This window comes from Montipora capricornis, chromosome 4, assembly GCF_036669925.1.
Source record: "Montipora capricornis isolate CH-2021 chromosome 4, ASM3666992v2, whole genome shotgun sequence".
Taxonomy (NCBI): Eukaryota; Metazoa; Cnidaria; class Anthozoa; order Scleractinia; family Acroporidae; genus Montipora; species Montipora capricornis.
The window spans coordinates 42,787,903-42,802,902 of NC_090886.1; the positions used below are offsets into that span (position 1 = coordinate 42,787,903).

Here is a 15,000-nt window from a genome sequence, read left to right on the forward strand (position 1 = left end):
CGAAGCTGCACCAAGTAATGGCGGACTGTTAAGTTAAAAAAGTGGAGTTCAAATAAATAGTCTTCTCGCTCGAAATGTGAAGAAAAACGAGAGCTGATTTTTTTCATCGAAGTAGCACTTTAATGAAACTGCATCATGACGCCACTTGAAAGGGTGGAGGACCAAAATAAACGCACCCATCCAAACAACGTTCATTCGTGAGCATTTATTTTTCTGTGGGAGTGGTTGTGGAGAAAGCAGGGTTGTCGCAGTGAGGAGAGCAGTCGCTTTTCACCCATGTGACCCAAGTTGGAATCCAGGACTCCAGGTTATATGTGGTTGAGCTCGTTGAATCTCTCCTATGCTACGGGAGGTTCTAGATGCATCGGTTTCCCCTCTTATCAAAAGTAAACAATTGCTTTGTTTAACTTCAATCCGATATCATTTCATTTAAAGTAGATAAAGAATACCATTTGTGGCTATATGACTCTGGCACTTGAACAGGATTCCCATTATTTTATATTGGCGAATTTGCCATTGTAAATATGATCAGGCCGTATTAAATGAAAGGAAACCAATCAAATCAGTTTACTATTCTGTGTGATACTTAGAGTCATAACAATCCTCGACTTAAATGATGGTTTACTTACCAACACGCTACTTTAAGTTCGGAAGAATCTAAAAACGAGTTGTAAGGCCGAACATTCAGCAACTTGTGGCGTCTGAATGATTGCAAAACATCTTTGGCTCTGACGAAAAACGACATGGAAAAAGTTCATTTAGTTACATTGACACTTTTATGCAATGACATCTACATGTATTGAGCGTGCTGTTCGGCCGGGAGAAATCTTTAAAATATCGCTTCCTTGTTTTCTCCAGATTTTGAAAGTGTGATTCCTTAATTCTTGACTGGCAAAATTGTGAGCTTTGATTTTTACCCAAAGGTTGTTTACTTTGAGTGTAAGTTTTGGATTTCACGATCCGCCATTATTCACGTTCCAAACTGATCGATTGGACCTCAGAGAGTTGAGTCTAGGGAAACGTTATGTTCTTTACTCACTTAAAATTTCAGCGCGTAAACGAAGCTATTATATATGAAAAACACGAGTTTAAAAGTCTGAAAGCCCGAAACTCCGGATCCCGTGCTACATATTAATTCAGCCGCGTACACACGCATTGCATTCTTAAACCATTGAGTCTTTCACGTCATTTTCGCCTCGATCCAGCTCTCTCAAGGTTTTTAAGTTAGTAATGGCAGACCTTTAAATTGAAAATTCCACTTCAAATAAACAGGTGTCTTTTTTTAAATCGAGGCATAAAACTTGGGTCACTTAACTGTTTAGTTAATATAGTTTTGAAATTCAAAGAAAAATAAAAATTGATTTTTGGTCATAGTAGCACTTTCCAAGTTCCAAGAGGAAAATTCTCAACAAATCGTGTTTTATTTACTTTCAAAGAAGTTAAAACGCAACCAACAGTTATTCGGGACTTTTCTGGATCAATTACCCGCTTACTTTCTGTGTTGAGCGACAGCGACAAGCGCATGCTGCGAGTCCAAAATTTTCACGTCCACAGAACCAAAGGCAGCGAATTCTTGAGCTAACTGAAATAGAAATCAAATTTTACAATGGATTTTACTTGAATGTCGACCAATCACAACATTGGCAAAGAAAACGATGAACCAATCAGAAGTCGAAGCAATTGCATGTAACGTGCCAAAGGCGCGAGAAAAATACACGCGTGCAAGTTGACACTCGTGATTGGTTTTCATTTTTCTCCTTATCGGTTGAAAACGTGAGATTTTTTAGCCAATTTCGAGAATCCAGCGCGAATCTCAAGTGATATCCGCACTATACACAATCATCGAACGCTTTACGCATTGGCTCACCAAGGAAACGTTCACAGGTGACCCCAACATTAGCGTAACACTTACCGTCCTCGCAACAAGAGGTTTGCTTTTAAGCTTGGACGAGACGTAAAGCCATTGCGGACGAATGGAGGGAGGGTCGGGGCCAGAAAGATTCTGAAAAAAAAAAGGACTTGACTGGTTTAATCGATGAGAATTCTCCAAAGAGAAAGCAAAACTAAAGTAAAAAGTTGCACGAGGGCAAAAAAGAGCAAAACACCCAGAGTTTACAAGTAAACATTCTTTTTTGTGGCATAAAGACATAAAGACAGAGTCGAGAGGCAGTGTAGTGAGTTGGGGCGCAGGATTTGTATGGGAATGTCCCGAGTTCAATGGCAATGGCTGGCTCTCTTACGCTTTTTTAGAAAACCTGCTAGTTGCCCTCTGCCTTTTTTGGGCTTATTTCAGTATTTTAAGTCCATATTCTCCAACAGTCTGACGCTGGTACCTGATTAACAAGACGCCGCAGGGGTTGCCCGAGAAACAATGCGACGTTAGAGTTGGGCATTGAAGCCTCAACCGCGGTGAACGACCCAGCAAATAGCCCGACTTCTGGTTGTATTTGGTTTCCGTGGTCTCATTTGCACAGGAGTCCTTCAAGCTAATCCAGCCGGGTCGACCACATGCTGTCAGACAGAACACAATACCGTGAAATCCGTGCCCTACTCTTCGTGAACCATGGGTGCATGCGTTTTTTCGCGTCACAAGTTGTTTACAGAAAGGGTAGTGAGCCAGGGCCTGTGGCCTACAGTCCCGACTGAGTCCACGCCCAAAACAGAACATACTCGAGATGATGGTACGGTTAAGGCCAGCATTGCTCTCGAAATAGAGTTTACCCTCAATGCAACTTCAATGGGATAAACAGAGTAACGTACCACGTGCTGGACGGTTGCTCTGCTTAGTTGAACGAGATTCTCGAATTGCTTCAGAACGCGAAGGAATTTTGAAAAGGGGACAGGCCCTTCTATTCTCCTTCTGTAGGTAAAGAACAAAAACAGGACAAGTGAGTGATTTAATTAGAAAGTCTAAAGAATGTGACTGAGTCGATGTCTAGTGAGCAATGAACTTGTTTCACACTGAGCTTGTTATAGGACAAACCCACCCTCAATAGAAGACCCAGGGCCAGTTAGTCGGAGTCTCGTCTCGCTCATTCCGATTCTGATCTTGACTTTGTCTCCCCATCTTGTCTGAGGGTCACATGATCTCCAAGGATAGGACAGACCCAACCGCCTTAATCTTTCGTGATAGCATTTTTGAGGCAAGCTTTATAAGTCCCATCAATTAGTGGTGTTAAAATACAACAAGTCATATCACTTTAGAGCGGTTTTCAATTGATTGTCGGAAAAAAAAAATACCATAGTAATCATTTCGACTAATCTCAGCAGCTGCACACAGTGCAATGTACCAGTCCTAATTCTTAACAATTCCATGTAACTTGCTCAAAGCGCGGGAAAAATCGCGCGTGGAAGTTGCGATTGGTTTTGGTTTTCCTTCACATCGGTTGAGAAAATGGCGCGAGGTTTTTAAACCAATCTTGCAATCGCGTAATTACTTTCCAGTCTTTGAAAACTTCTCTATACTTGTACTGAATGAGTGGGTAACTGCTTCAAATGAAATGAAGAGATGTACCTGTCGCTGGAGACTCGGCGATACTCGGAAAAAACCCCGAGTGCTCCTTTGCAGAAGTCGAACCTACGACCTTCCGATTACCAGTCCGTACTATTTACTAGTGCCTCTAAACTAGTACTCAGTCGGAAGGTCATCGGTTCGATTCCTGCGAAGGAGCATTCGGATTTTTTCCGAGTATCCCCGAGTGGCCATCAAAAAATAAATCTCTTCACTTTATGTTGTTTATTAATATCCTTACTTTGATGATTTGAAGGCCAGTATGTGCGCCATCCTTAGAAACACTGATTAAAGAAATGGTTAAATGAATGCAATGGTCAATTTTGAAGGTTAGAGAGAAGATAGGAGAACACTCGAAAAAACGAATACGTCTTACGGAACGGAAAAAACGTCAGTGACAGAAAACTGTGTTTCGCTCCTTGTTGCTGCATCACGCGAAGGATTGGTTTAAGGATTGAACGCAAGACAAATGGCTCGCGTTTCAAAACTCCAAAAAATACTATGTTCGAACACTACCGTATTTACTAAGAAAAAATCTTCAGGAAAGGACATTGCGGTGCTTTTGAATTTCAAGAGATACCTCTGGCTAATTGGAACAAAAAAAAAATACACCGATCGACGTTGGGAATATGAAAACGGAGGACCTCTTAGATAAAAAATTCCCGGAAACGTTCGAAAATGTACTACAATTCAAAATACCAACCAAAACCGGAAAGGAAGGAGTCATAGCCTGCCTCGTGAGATAGCTTCTCTTCAACTACAACGAAAAGAAAATAACACATCGTTAGGGTATCACTAGTACACACTCTCCTTCAGTCCAAATTTTGGAAAGAGTAACAAGTTCTTCAACAAGGCACGAAACCGTCCCTATCATGATGATCCCGACGGATGTACCGCTTGAAGGGGAAATCGCCGGAAAAGAAGCATACTATATAGGTAGGAGATCCAATTGTCCTTATTTATCCCCGTGGTTAATTAATAATTATCAACTTGACGTTTGCGGGGTCGCCTGTATGGGAAAGATACCACTTACATCAGCATAACACCACAAGGAAAGAGATTGCTTTACTGGAGATAGCTGGATGTTGGAGACACGGGAAAGTGCAAACGGCAGCTTGCTGCATGCTTGCCATAGATTCCCGATAATAAATTCTCTCATTCTATCTTGTCTTATTTTTATGGATGGTTCTCTGAAGTTGAAAAGTTCAAAAAACGAAAAATTGCAATTTTCATGACGTTTTCGTTGACGCGCCGTCCGAGATCTTTAAGGTCCACCTTCAGCCGACAGGCATTGCGTCACGTGGAAATCCCGCCAAAGCTGAAATTCATCCAATTAGATCGCTACGATAAGCAACGCGAATTTCCTTAACAAAAACAAATGGTCGAAAACTAAAGCCTGTCGGTTAAGGTCCCTGTTTGGAAAGCCTTGCTCAACTTTAAATAGCTACCAAATACTGCATGACAAAAGTCCAGTTGGTTGTTAGAGCGAGCTTATACAGAAGCAGGATTGATATACGGGTTCCTGTAAATCAAGCGCCCTAATGCCACTGGCCAACACTACCTTCATTTCTTCAAGAACTTGCGCGATAGCAAAGAAAACAACTGCTGCCAGTGTTATAATGATATTGATTTGACCTTTAGTCATAACCATACCCATACAAAGAGGAACAGCACAAACTGAATAGTGATGTATACTTACGGTATCTGAAGCACTTTTCGTCCAAGGGAATTGAGGGCGCAAATAGCGCAAAGAACTGAGCATCGTTGCTACAACCGAGAAACGGAAATGCATGATATCAGTTGGCTTCTAGTTAGATTGACTTGCGATTCACACGTTTCCCCATTCTCGCGCCACCCAATAATGAAACACTGACTTCCGCCTCTAAACAAAACATCCCAGTTGGGATTCTTAAAGAACTGTTGTGGTTATGTGGATAATTTGTCTCATTGGCAGGCCCAGAAATGCCACTGAATAGGGTGGTCAGTGTATATGTTGTGGTTCAATTTTGACCTCTGGTTTAATTTTTTGTGAATCACCAATCATATTGCACTGAATCGTTTGCCTCGAGTTTTGAGTTCTTTCTGTAAACACACCATCTTTAATGGAATGGTGGAAGGAGTCGAGTAAAAGAAGGGGACAGTGTGTATTTCAACCCAGCCAGAAGGACTATCTTTACCAGCTTAACACAACTAAGCACAGCATTCCAGTTTATCTTCAAGGAGGGGGTGGCATGGATGAAACCCCCTAGAGATAACGACAGTCACTGTCACTGGAGTAAAACAGCTCTGGTTACAAATGCATTACTTTAAAACTGCAGACAAACCTTACCTTGATAATGCAGCATGAAGTTTTTCTAAGTTTGTATCGTCAAAGAAATTGCATTGTGATAAAGCCTTTGAAAAAATTCGAAATCAGCTTGTTGGTGAGTGTTCATTATCATTTGATTGTAAAAAGATACAAGCAGATCTTGATGATATCGAGTCAAGAATGGCCCTCTTCTCCTAACCCCCAACTTTAACACTTCTTGTGTCTATAGAAACACCGCGTTCAGAGATAACTGCGCACCGGTGGCCCAGTTGGTTGAGCCTCGGGCATCCACGCGGGCGTGGAATTGTGGCTATTGAGGCAATAGCCACAAACTAGTCTTTGAACTCTTAGACTACAAGCAGTCACGCTTTTTCGCCGCTTTGTTCGCGAAGCGCGAGGTGAAAAGGAAACAGGCGTACATATACTCCCTCACGTCCAGCTTTTGCGTGACCATTTTTTTCTCCCGCCTGTTTTCCTTTTTGCCTATTTCCACGAACAAAGCGGCGAAGGCGGGATTGCTAGTAGTGTAGAGGCCCTCCCAGCGGGGGGGGGGAAGGGGGTCGTTGTTTCCTTGTTCCCTTTAAATATATGCTTGTGTTCCCTTGTTTTCCAAATTACTTTCAAACTTATTCCCAGCTTCTTGATCCCTAAAATTGCTTTATATTGTTTTAGTGCTCTTGTTCCCTAAAATATTTCGACATTGTTCCCCAGCTCCCCAGTTCAATTATAGCCATGTTCTATTGTTCCCCAAAACCTCTGGGAGGCCCTCTCTATAGAACTCTTCATGCAACAGTATGGTATAATTAATTTTGGCCAAAGCGAAAAACCTCACCGGATTTTTTCGCATTTCAAAGGCGATGAACTTTGTGTCATATATCAATGGGAATAGCTTGCTGATTTCCAATTTGAAGTCTTTGAAACTTTCTGTTAGAAAAAAACAATTCCAAAAATGAAAGACGTTACAATGATGCAAAAACAAATAACATAATTAAAATGCATTCTCGGCAAAAGTTGCTGGGAGATAACGAAGTTTCTTCTAGCAATTGATCAATGGTTTGAAGCTTAGGACATCAGGACAAATCATTAAACTTGTTAAAATGATGCGAGACCATTCACGTGAGCGCTCTTTTTAGATGGACTGTGTTTGACATTACAAGCAGAAGTCATCTCTCAAATTCAACCACCGTAAACACATTTTTTGCGGTGTAGCTCCCAAACTGGCTGTATAACTGTTTGCCTTTACATGTAACAGGAGAAGAAGGGAGGGGAGGGGAGGGGAAGGAGTGGGGGGGGGGGGGGGAGTTGCATACATGCCCCAGTCATTGCAAAATAGGTTATGGCTCGCTTTACAAATACAATTATTGTTTTCCCTATTTTCGTGACAATTTTGTTGACTGTCGCAAGGAATTTTCTCCCTCACTGTAGGTCTGTTGATTGATTTGGTGCAGACTGCGAATTTATTGTTGGCTCTTGTCACCGTATGGGTTGGCCTCATTGTTAAAACGTTGTTCTCTTCCTTAACATACAAAATAAAGACCAAGCATTTTCAACTATTTAAATATCTTTAAATTTAAACAGGTGATATGCCAAATAATAATGCAATCTGTGCTACTTCAAACTCTACTGGCGGTTAGAATTTCCCATTGATTTATAGCTTTGATATGATTTCATTTGATTTAAAGCCTCCTCATGTAGCAGAACACTTGTTTGAGACTTATTACTTAAGTCATCATCATCATCATCATTGTTTTCCACTAATTTACTGGAAGTGGATTATGCAGCAAAAAACGTTTTACCTGGTAAAGGTTTGTAAAACTTTTCGTAAGTCAGCATCAAGTCTGTTAAAACATTGTGTCCTACAAGTGGCTAATATGAACAAAAACAAAGTCACACACACAACTTTGAGACAAGTTTAAAACGAAAAACATCCTGCAATGCGACCAGATATGTCCAGAAATGAACATAATCAGAGGCACGGTGATTTGGTAAGTGTTACAAAGAGGCATTACTAAACCATGAAACAGTGAAATAAGCACCAAAACACCATGTACTGTACATTGAATACTAACCGACAAAGATTGGATTTGAGGTTAAATGTCGTTTTAGGCCTAAAACGTTATTGCTTCTAATTCATTGAATAACGTTTTAGATCTCAAATCCAACCTTTGTTGGTTAGTATTCAATGTATGGTGGGGTCATACATAGTGTTTTGGTGCTTTGTTTCGCTGTTTTGTTGTTTAGTAATGTCCGTTACAAAGTGTCCCCTTGCCCTTTTCGCCAGCCTCAACATCACTCGTATCTGGGAATACTGACAATTAACATCAAAAAGAGTCCGCTAAACTCCAGTCCTCAATGAAAGAGAAACATCTGCATATATATTCACTAAAAAGCAAGAGTAACCCTCACACTTATCTTATTGTGCTAGAAATAGGTAGCAAATGCTAAGACTAGTAGGGACACTTCAATGTTGGATATCAAAATCGGGCATACATTTTTTGACATACTGTAGGAGCTTAGTGAATAAGACAGGCCAAACATAATAGTATTACTTAGGGAAAACAAGACACACATAAATCAGTTTTAAAAAATCCTACCTTTTTGCAAGCAGTTAAAACATGAAAAATTCTTGAAAAACCAACCATGGCTTGCAATGTTCTGCAGAACAAAAGTGAAAAGTAAATAATTATTAAGGATAAAACTGATTAGTAATTAAGCCACTTACATGTAATTGCCATTCTAGTGAGATGGTAACACTTCAAGGTTTAAATGCAGTATGGACTTTCTTACTTAAGAATGTCTTTGTCATGCAAGAAAGTCTACCATAATAATTATCATAATATTCTCCCACTTTGTTTAATCTAATGGACTACTTTCAAAGTGTATCCCTTCTCCAGCCAAATTAACGTTTGCCTACTTTCCTACCATACATCGTGTATTCAACCAAATCAGGGATGCTTTTTGGTGAGTCATGAAAAAAAATTACACTTTGTTGATCACACATACTTCTCTTGTTCTTGAGAGAGATGATCACTGTTAACATCTGGTTTACATCCATTAACTGTGGGTAATTTTGTTACAGTCAACTAAAAAATAAAAAATCACACAAGCCCTTAACTTTAAGAGTTGACATTATTTTGTAAAAAGAAATAATTATTTTCACTGACCATTACAGTAATGCAAAGCATACTGTCTTTTTTGAATTATGACAATGACGATCATGACGATGAGGTTTACATTGACGATGACGTTGACGGTGACAATGATGATGACCTTAAAAGAACCAGGTTGGGCTCAGTGGGAAGCCCAACCTGTAACTTGATTTGTTGGTCAGGTGTGCGGCTTTGTAGAGCTCCACAACCACAACCCATCTCTTATCTGGAACACTGACTAATTGAGTACTTGACCAAAAATAATGCGTTAAATGATCATATGGCGAAAATGGAGGATGTTTGACACTTCTGTTTCCTTTTTGATCCCAGCAGACTTACATGTATTAGTTATTACAAAATAAGGAGACAATATTTAACCTTGGACTGGTTCAAAACACGACACTTTATTCCTGTAAACCTTCTTTTCAGTTCTTCGAGAAAAAGATATTGAGCTTGACCTAAAAAGCAGACCGAAAAATAATTTAAAATGACAGCCACTGGCCCACATACATGTACAAAATTATTATTATTGTTAAATTTTGTTATTGTTGTTATTGTTATTGTTATTGTTATTGCTTTAGGTTTTATTTGAAAAGTACTTATACATGAACATGCACCGGCCTATAACTTCAGAGGGTATGTACTTATGGTGACTCTCAAATAGTGAATGTCCTATGACTGCAGGCCATACGCTACCCAGTACAGCCTGCTGAATTTAAAAGCATTTTTGTCTTGTTTGATACAGAGATCTTGCTTACCTTATTTTCACAAGCAATTAAATTCCCTTCATTTTCATGAGCAGTAATACTCTTAAAGTTACTGCGCCTCTTTTTCAGTTTAATTCATGAAAAATTTAGCTTGGAAAAATGCAGGCTGTTACTTAGAGTACTCCCCTAAATTCTGTCAGTATGAGGTATCTAATATTTTGGCTACATTACTCACAACTGCCAGGACGTAACTCAATTTCATCTCCATCTTGTGCAGACAAAAGCCATTCTTCTAAATTCGCACAACTGTCTACAATATTCTCATCTATTATCCTACAATTTGAGGCAGAAAAGAAATGATAGATGTCACAAAGTCAAAAAAGACCAGCTGAATGAGTGTAACAAACACTCTCTCGGTTGACCTTTACATTCAGTAGTAGATGACTGAGTTTGAAATGGCGTTTCTAAAACGAGGGTAAGGGTAAGACCAAGGGTGAGGGTAAGGGTAAGGATACGAATACAAAAAGTATCCTAAACATGCATAAAAGCTAACCTTAGGCCTAATTAGGCCTAAACAAAAGTTTAAGGTTAGCTTTTATGCATTATTTTTTAGGATACTTTCTGTATTCGTATCCTTACCCTTACCCTGACCCTTGGTCTTACCCTTACCCTCGTTTTAGAAACACCAAGTTTGAAAGGTAAGGAAAATGTGATTTCTGCTAACCATCAGTGCTGTTAATCAGCCAGCAAAGCAAAGTGGTGTAAATTACCATTAGTCAGTTACATTTGTACATTATTGACAACCATACTGTTTGTTGGTGTTGGGTCACCAGGACCAGTGCTGGTCTTGGTTGAACAAAATACACGGTACTTGTCCATCACAGAGCACTAGGCATAAAGTTACTTGAAACATACTGGACCCACCCTCAAGATGAGATTGCCCCCTTTCTCCATTAGAGATAAATCTAGGATAAAGTCTGCACCATCAAGCACATGTAAGTTGGGTGAATGAGTTGCATGTTTCAGTATGGAATGATTTTCCAGCGGAGCTGTCTCACTTGACTTATCATGGCTTTTCGACCACCAAATTAAGTATACAGTTGTATTCAAAGCTTTTGACTTATCATTATTATTGTTGTTTGAAACCATACCATGGGGAAGGTTTTGAATGGATTGCATACATGCAAATATAAAATGTAATTTACCTCAAAGTTTGGGACTGGAAACTTGTGTACAAATCACCATTTTGATGATATTTGCAGAGCAGAGTAGCCTGAAAGGTATTTGAAAACAAATCTCAGGGACAGGGCCATAGCCAGTATGAAGCAAACCGAGGCACTTGCCTCACTCATTTATTGTGGTTTTTTAAAATAGCGTGATTCCAGTGTTGTCTTTTAGAATAATGTACTCATCATAAACATCTAAAATACCTACGAGGAGAATTTAACAATGGACATTGCCTAAGTCATAATATTATTTGTTTCTAGCTATGGCCTCGAGGGGGGTTCAATATAATTTGAAGTTTGTGCCTGGTTTAATTAGAGTAACCGACTGTTACATGTATCATTGACAATTATTGAACTGTAATCTTAGGTTTGAAGGAATCTGTCTTTAATTTACTTCAATGAACGAAATGATATATGAAATGAACCATACATTGAACTGCGCATCTGAAATCAAGTCAAGCTTTTATCCTCGAGTTGATTTCATATTTGCAGTTCAATTATGACTCATTTCATAATCATTTCGCTCATTGATTCATTCGTAACGGGAACATTTCAACCCATAAAATTTAATGACCAGCTCCCAACATCAGTGGCTTCATAGCTCAGTTTGTTAGAGCGCTGCACTGGTATTGTGTGGTCATGCATTAATCAAACCCCATCGAAATCCTGAGTTTTTTGGGCTTCTCTACACAATTGCTTAAATTGCATTCTTAACTGTGAGGATCATACATGTAGCTCTACTTGATTTTATATCCACAGTTCAATATACATGTATGATTCATTTCAAATAATTATCGTTTAGTTCACTAATTCATTCATAACGGGAACTTTTGAACCCACAAATGACCAGCTCCCAACATCAGTGGCTTCATAGCCCAGTTGGTTAGAGTGTCGCACCAGAATCGCAAGGAGGAATTTGGTGAAAAAAGTAGCTGACTCCTCTGATTAAAGTAGCCGATGCTTTTCATTGGTTGTCGGTGCTTAATGAAACCACTGAATCTTTTAATGTATGAGAGAATAATAATAGTTATTATTATTTTCTTAGTGTCTTTAGTGAAAACTGCACTAGCAAATTCGCTTTTCAAAGTGTTCCTCTTCCTTCCTCATCATGGCTGCAGCAGATGAGATGTATAATAATATGATAAGACAAAATGATAATAACATTATTATTAAATTTTTATCAAGTGACAGTCCTCCAAAGATGACGTAGATTCACGGAGCAGGGCTGGCACAGTGGTGCGAGCACTCGCCTTCCATTTTCGTTTTATTGTAGACTTTTTCATTTTTATTGTAGAAATTCTATGCGTCAAAGAGGTTGGATCATGTTTACTGTAGGTAGTCTTGACTTATGTATCCGTCGACAGATTTATGTTAATCTTCGACTATGGGACAATGGGAGCAACAGATCAATCCTAGGCTCTGGCTGGGCTGAGTATTCTGCGATTGATCCTGTTTAACAGCTAGAAACTAAACAACTGACAATGATACAATTTGAAGCTGCAAAAAAGAAGATCATTACGGTATGTCCCAAGTTTGGGATATTCCCATGTTCGGTTCGCTTCAAAGACTGAGTAATCGTACCTCACAATACAATTTTTTCTCATAGCATGATAGCAATAACTGATGTTGTCATCAGTTAAAAAGAAAGCTCAACACTTCTGATACTCGACTGACAGTAAACCGATATACATGTACCACTGACAGTTGACCGATGTACCACCAACAAATGACTGATATACCACTGACAGTTGAGCGACATACAGTGAACCACACACAGTTGACCAATACATCTCTGACATATAGCCCATACTAGATCGAGATGCATCTCGGAACTAACAACTGACTATCATTGAATTATTGCCTGTTGACCGACTGTCAACCTAAGGGTGACTGATTATCGAACAACTACTGTATTTACCCCTGTACCAACTATCGCCCGACTATCGATCGACTGTCGACCAATATGTCGACCGACACCTAGCTACAGTAAACATGATCCAACGGGTTAATGACAGATTTCACTTACTATTAAAAGCCATCACAATTTCACAACCTGTTCTGTTTACAATGTAAGTACAGCTGTACATGTAGTGTAGCTTAATTGTACCAGTTTATGAGCATACCATTAAACATAGTTACGTGAAAGGTTCTAACCAAATATCATGAAACAATGCTTGTATCTCTCAACATAAATACACTTTAACTTTACTGAAAATTTAACTCATGCTCAACATGGTAGTTGTATCACATGATTAAATTAATTAATACCTGGTCTTCGTTCAGATAAGGAACTCCACTGTATATGAACTGCCAAGAGAACAAAGAGTTTTAACAACCTTACAACGCCCATCGTCATCACCTGGCTTGCCACTGATTGCCAGGGTCTTGCATGCAGCCAATCAGGGATTTGCATTGCTGGCTATAGTATCCCTCGTAAATAATTAACCCATTGACTCCCAGGGGTTCCCCATTGACGAGTAAAATCATCTGGCGTTAGACAGAGTAAAATACTGAGTCTGGCCGGTTTAGGCCAGTTTGGACGTCAAAGGGTTAATGGGGACATTAAATGAATAAATAAGTGCTGTTAAGAAAAGTAGAAGGAGGACAGCCCCAGCTCAGATGGCCACAAGTTAGCTACCGAAAAGGATAAGCCATGTTGCTGGCACCAGTAAATTATGTTGGCAGTAGCAGCGACCAGAAAAAGGAAAGTACAGGAAATAAGTTTAGTGCAAAATTTATGTACATTGTACTTGTATAAATCTTAACACATACAAATAATAATTATTATGGTTATAACTAAATTACTATAATGTTTGTGTTATCCACATCACAAGAGTGTCAGTCAGTATAACTAACTTGTTAGACATTAACATCGCAACAGTAGGCTTTTTTAAATAATATAATTATTCTTACCTTGTTAAAATCAAAGTTATGCTGGCACAAAAACTCCAGGCTAGAGGCCTGCAAAAAGTAAAATAAATTTAATTAATTATTATATCAACATCACTTTAAGTCTGAAAGAATGGAACGAAACTACTGGTACTTGCTACTGCTTAGTACTGCAAGTACATGTATGTCATCAGGTAAAAGGAATATCAAGTTTCTACCTAAAGCTTGTAAATAGAATGTCTTGAAAACAGGATTGTTATGACTGGCATTTTTTGTTATTTCATAATTAAATTATAACTGAAACAAGGAACAGCAATCTGTGATGGTTTTTTTCTGAATATAGACTGATTTGCTTTGAACCAAAAGGACATTACTTTATGGCAGGTAGAAAAGACAGGTCAATGTGTCTCAGCTCACTGGTCTCAGGTCAAAATTCAAAAATACAAATAAAATTGCATTTTAAGAACTTACACTCACAGTGAAGAGTGCTGACAACAACTTTTGTATAATTTTTATTGTTTCATTTCCGAGTAAATCTTAGTCACAACTAAAATGCAGATGCTTTCAGGTCCATTGGGACCACAACTGTTCTTTGGGGTTCCATTTGGAGGGGATGAGAGAACAGTACAAGGACCTGGAACGAGGCTCCGAGCAAAGGAGGCTAACAGGGATGATAATTCCTCCTTTGATGAAAATGGCAGATGACAAAGATATTAAAATAGTTGTGTCTGAGGTAAGAAAACAGCACTTTCTGTCAAGCTGCTTATACTTCCAAGACACTGATGAAGTGACAAATACTATCACCAAGTATCCAAACAAACATGCGGAATTCCCCTTTCTAGGCCCCCCTCAGAGCCTTGTTCCAGGCCTTTGTAATGGCCTCTCAGCCCTTCCAAATCAAATGGGATGCCAAAGAACAGTTGTGGCCCCAATGAACTGGAAAGTATCTGAATCTTAGTTGCAAGTAAGATTTACTTGGAAAGGAAACAAAATTCAAATAATGGAAGGGGGGTGAAGGGGGTTGGGGAGCAATTCAAGTTCATATGGGCACTCCTCACCGAGAGTGTAATAAATTTTTGTACAAATGGAATTTTCTTTGCATTTGAGACCTGTGACCAGTGTCTTCTGTACCTGCTGATTATAAATTCAAAGGTTTGCCTCTTAACAATAATTTCTTAATCAGATAGTCTCTCTCTAGCTTTGAACAGGT

At 39.1% G+C, this 15,000-nt stretch overlaps 1 protein-coding gene across 1 annotated transcript in view; it reads right to left on the reverse strand.

Moving 5' to 3' along the window:
• Positions 1-15,000, reverse strand: part of LOC138047014 (poly(A)-specific ribonuclease PNLDC1-like) — a 21,304-nt gene that overhangs the window by 3,052 nt on the left and 3,252 nt on the right. Inside the window, exons 6-22 of the mRNA XM_068893677.1 lie at positions 13,815-13,862; positions 13,170-13,208; positions 10,881-10,948; positions 9,911-10,008; positions 9,347-9,426; positions 8,823-8,902; positions 8,414-8,474; positions 7,616-7,685; positions 6,652-6,743; positions 5,841-5,905; positions 5,211-5,278; positions 4,215-4,268; positions 3,753-3,795; positions 2,761-2,860; positions 1,913-2,002; positions 1,494-1,582; positions 630-728 (exon numbers count right to left, since the gene is read on the reverse strand). Of these exons, the coding sequence (XP_068749778.1) occupies positions 630-728; positions 1,494-1,582; positions 1,913-2,002; positions 2,761-2,860; positions 3,753-3,795; positions 4,215-4,268; positions 5,211-5,278; positions 5,841-5,905; positions 6,652-6,743; positions 7,616-7,685; positions 8,414-8,474; positions 8,823-8,902; positions 9,347-9,426; positions 9,911-10,008; positions 10,881-10,948; positions 13,170-13,208; positions 13,815-13,862 (1,244 nt within the window). The remainder of the gene's footprint in view (positions 1-629; positions 729-1,493; positions 1,583-1,912; positions 2,003-2,760; positions 2,861-3,752; positions 3,796-4,214; positions 4,269-5,210; positions 5,279-5,840; positions 5,906-6,651; positions 6,744-7,615; positions 7,686-8,413; positions 8,475-8,822; positions 8,903-9,346; positions 9,427-9,910; positions 10,009-10,880; positions 10,949-13,169; positions 13,209-13,814; positions 13,863-15,000) is intronic.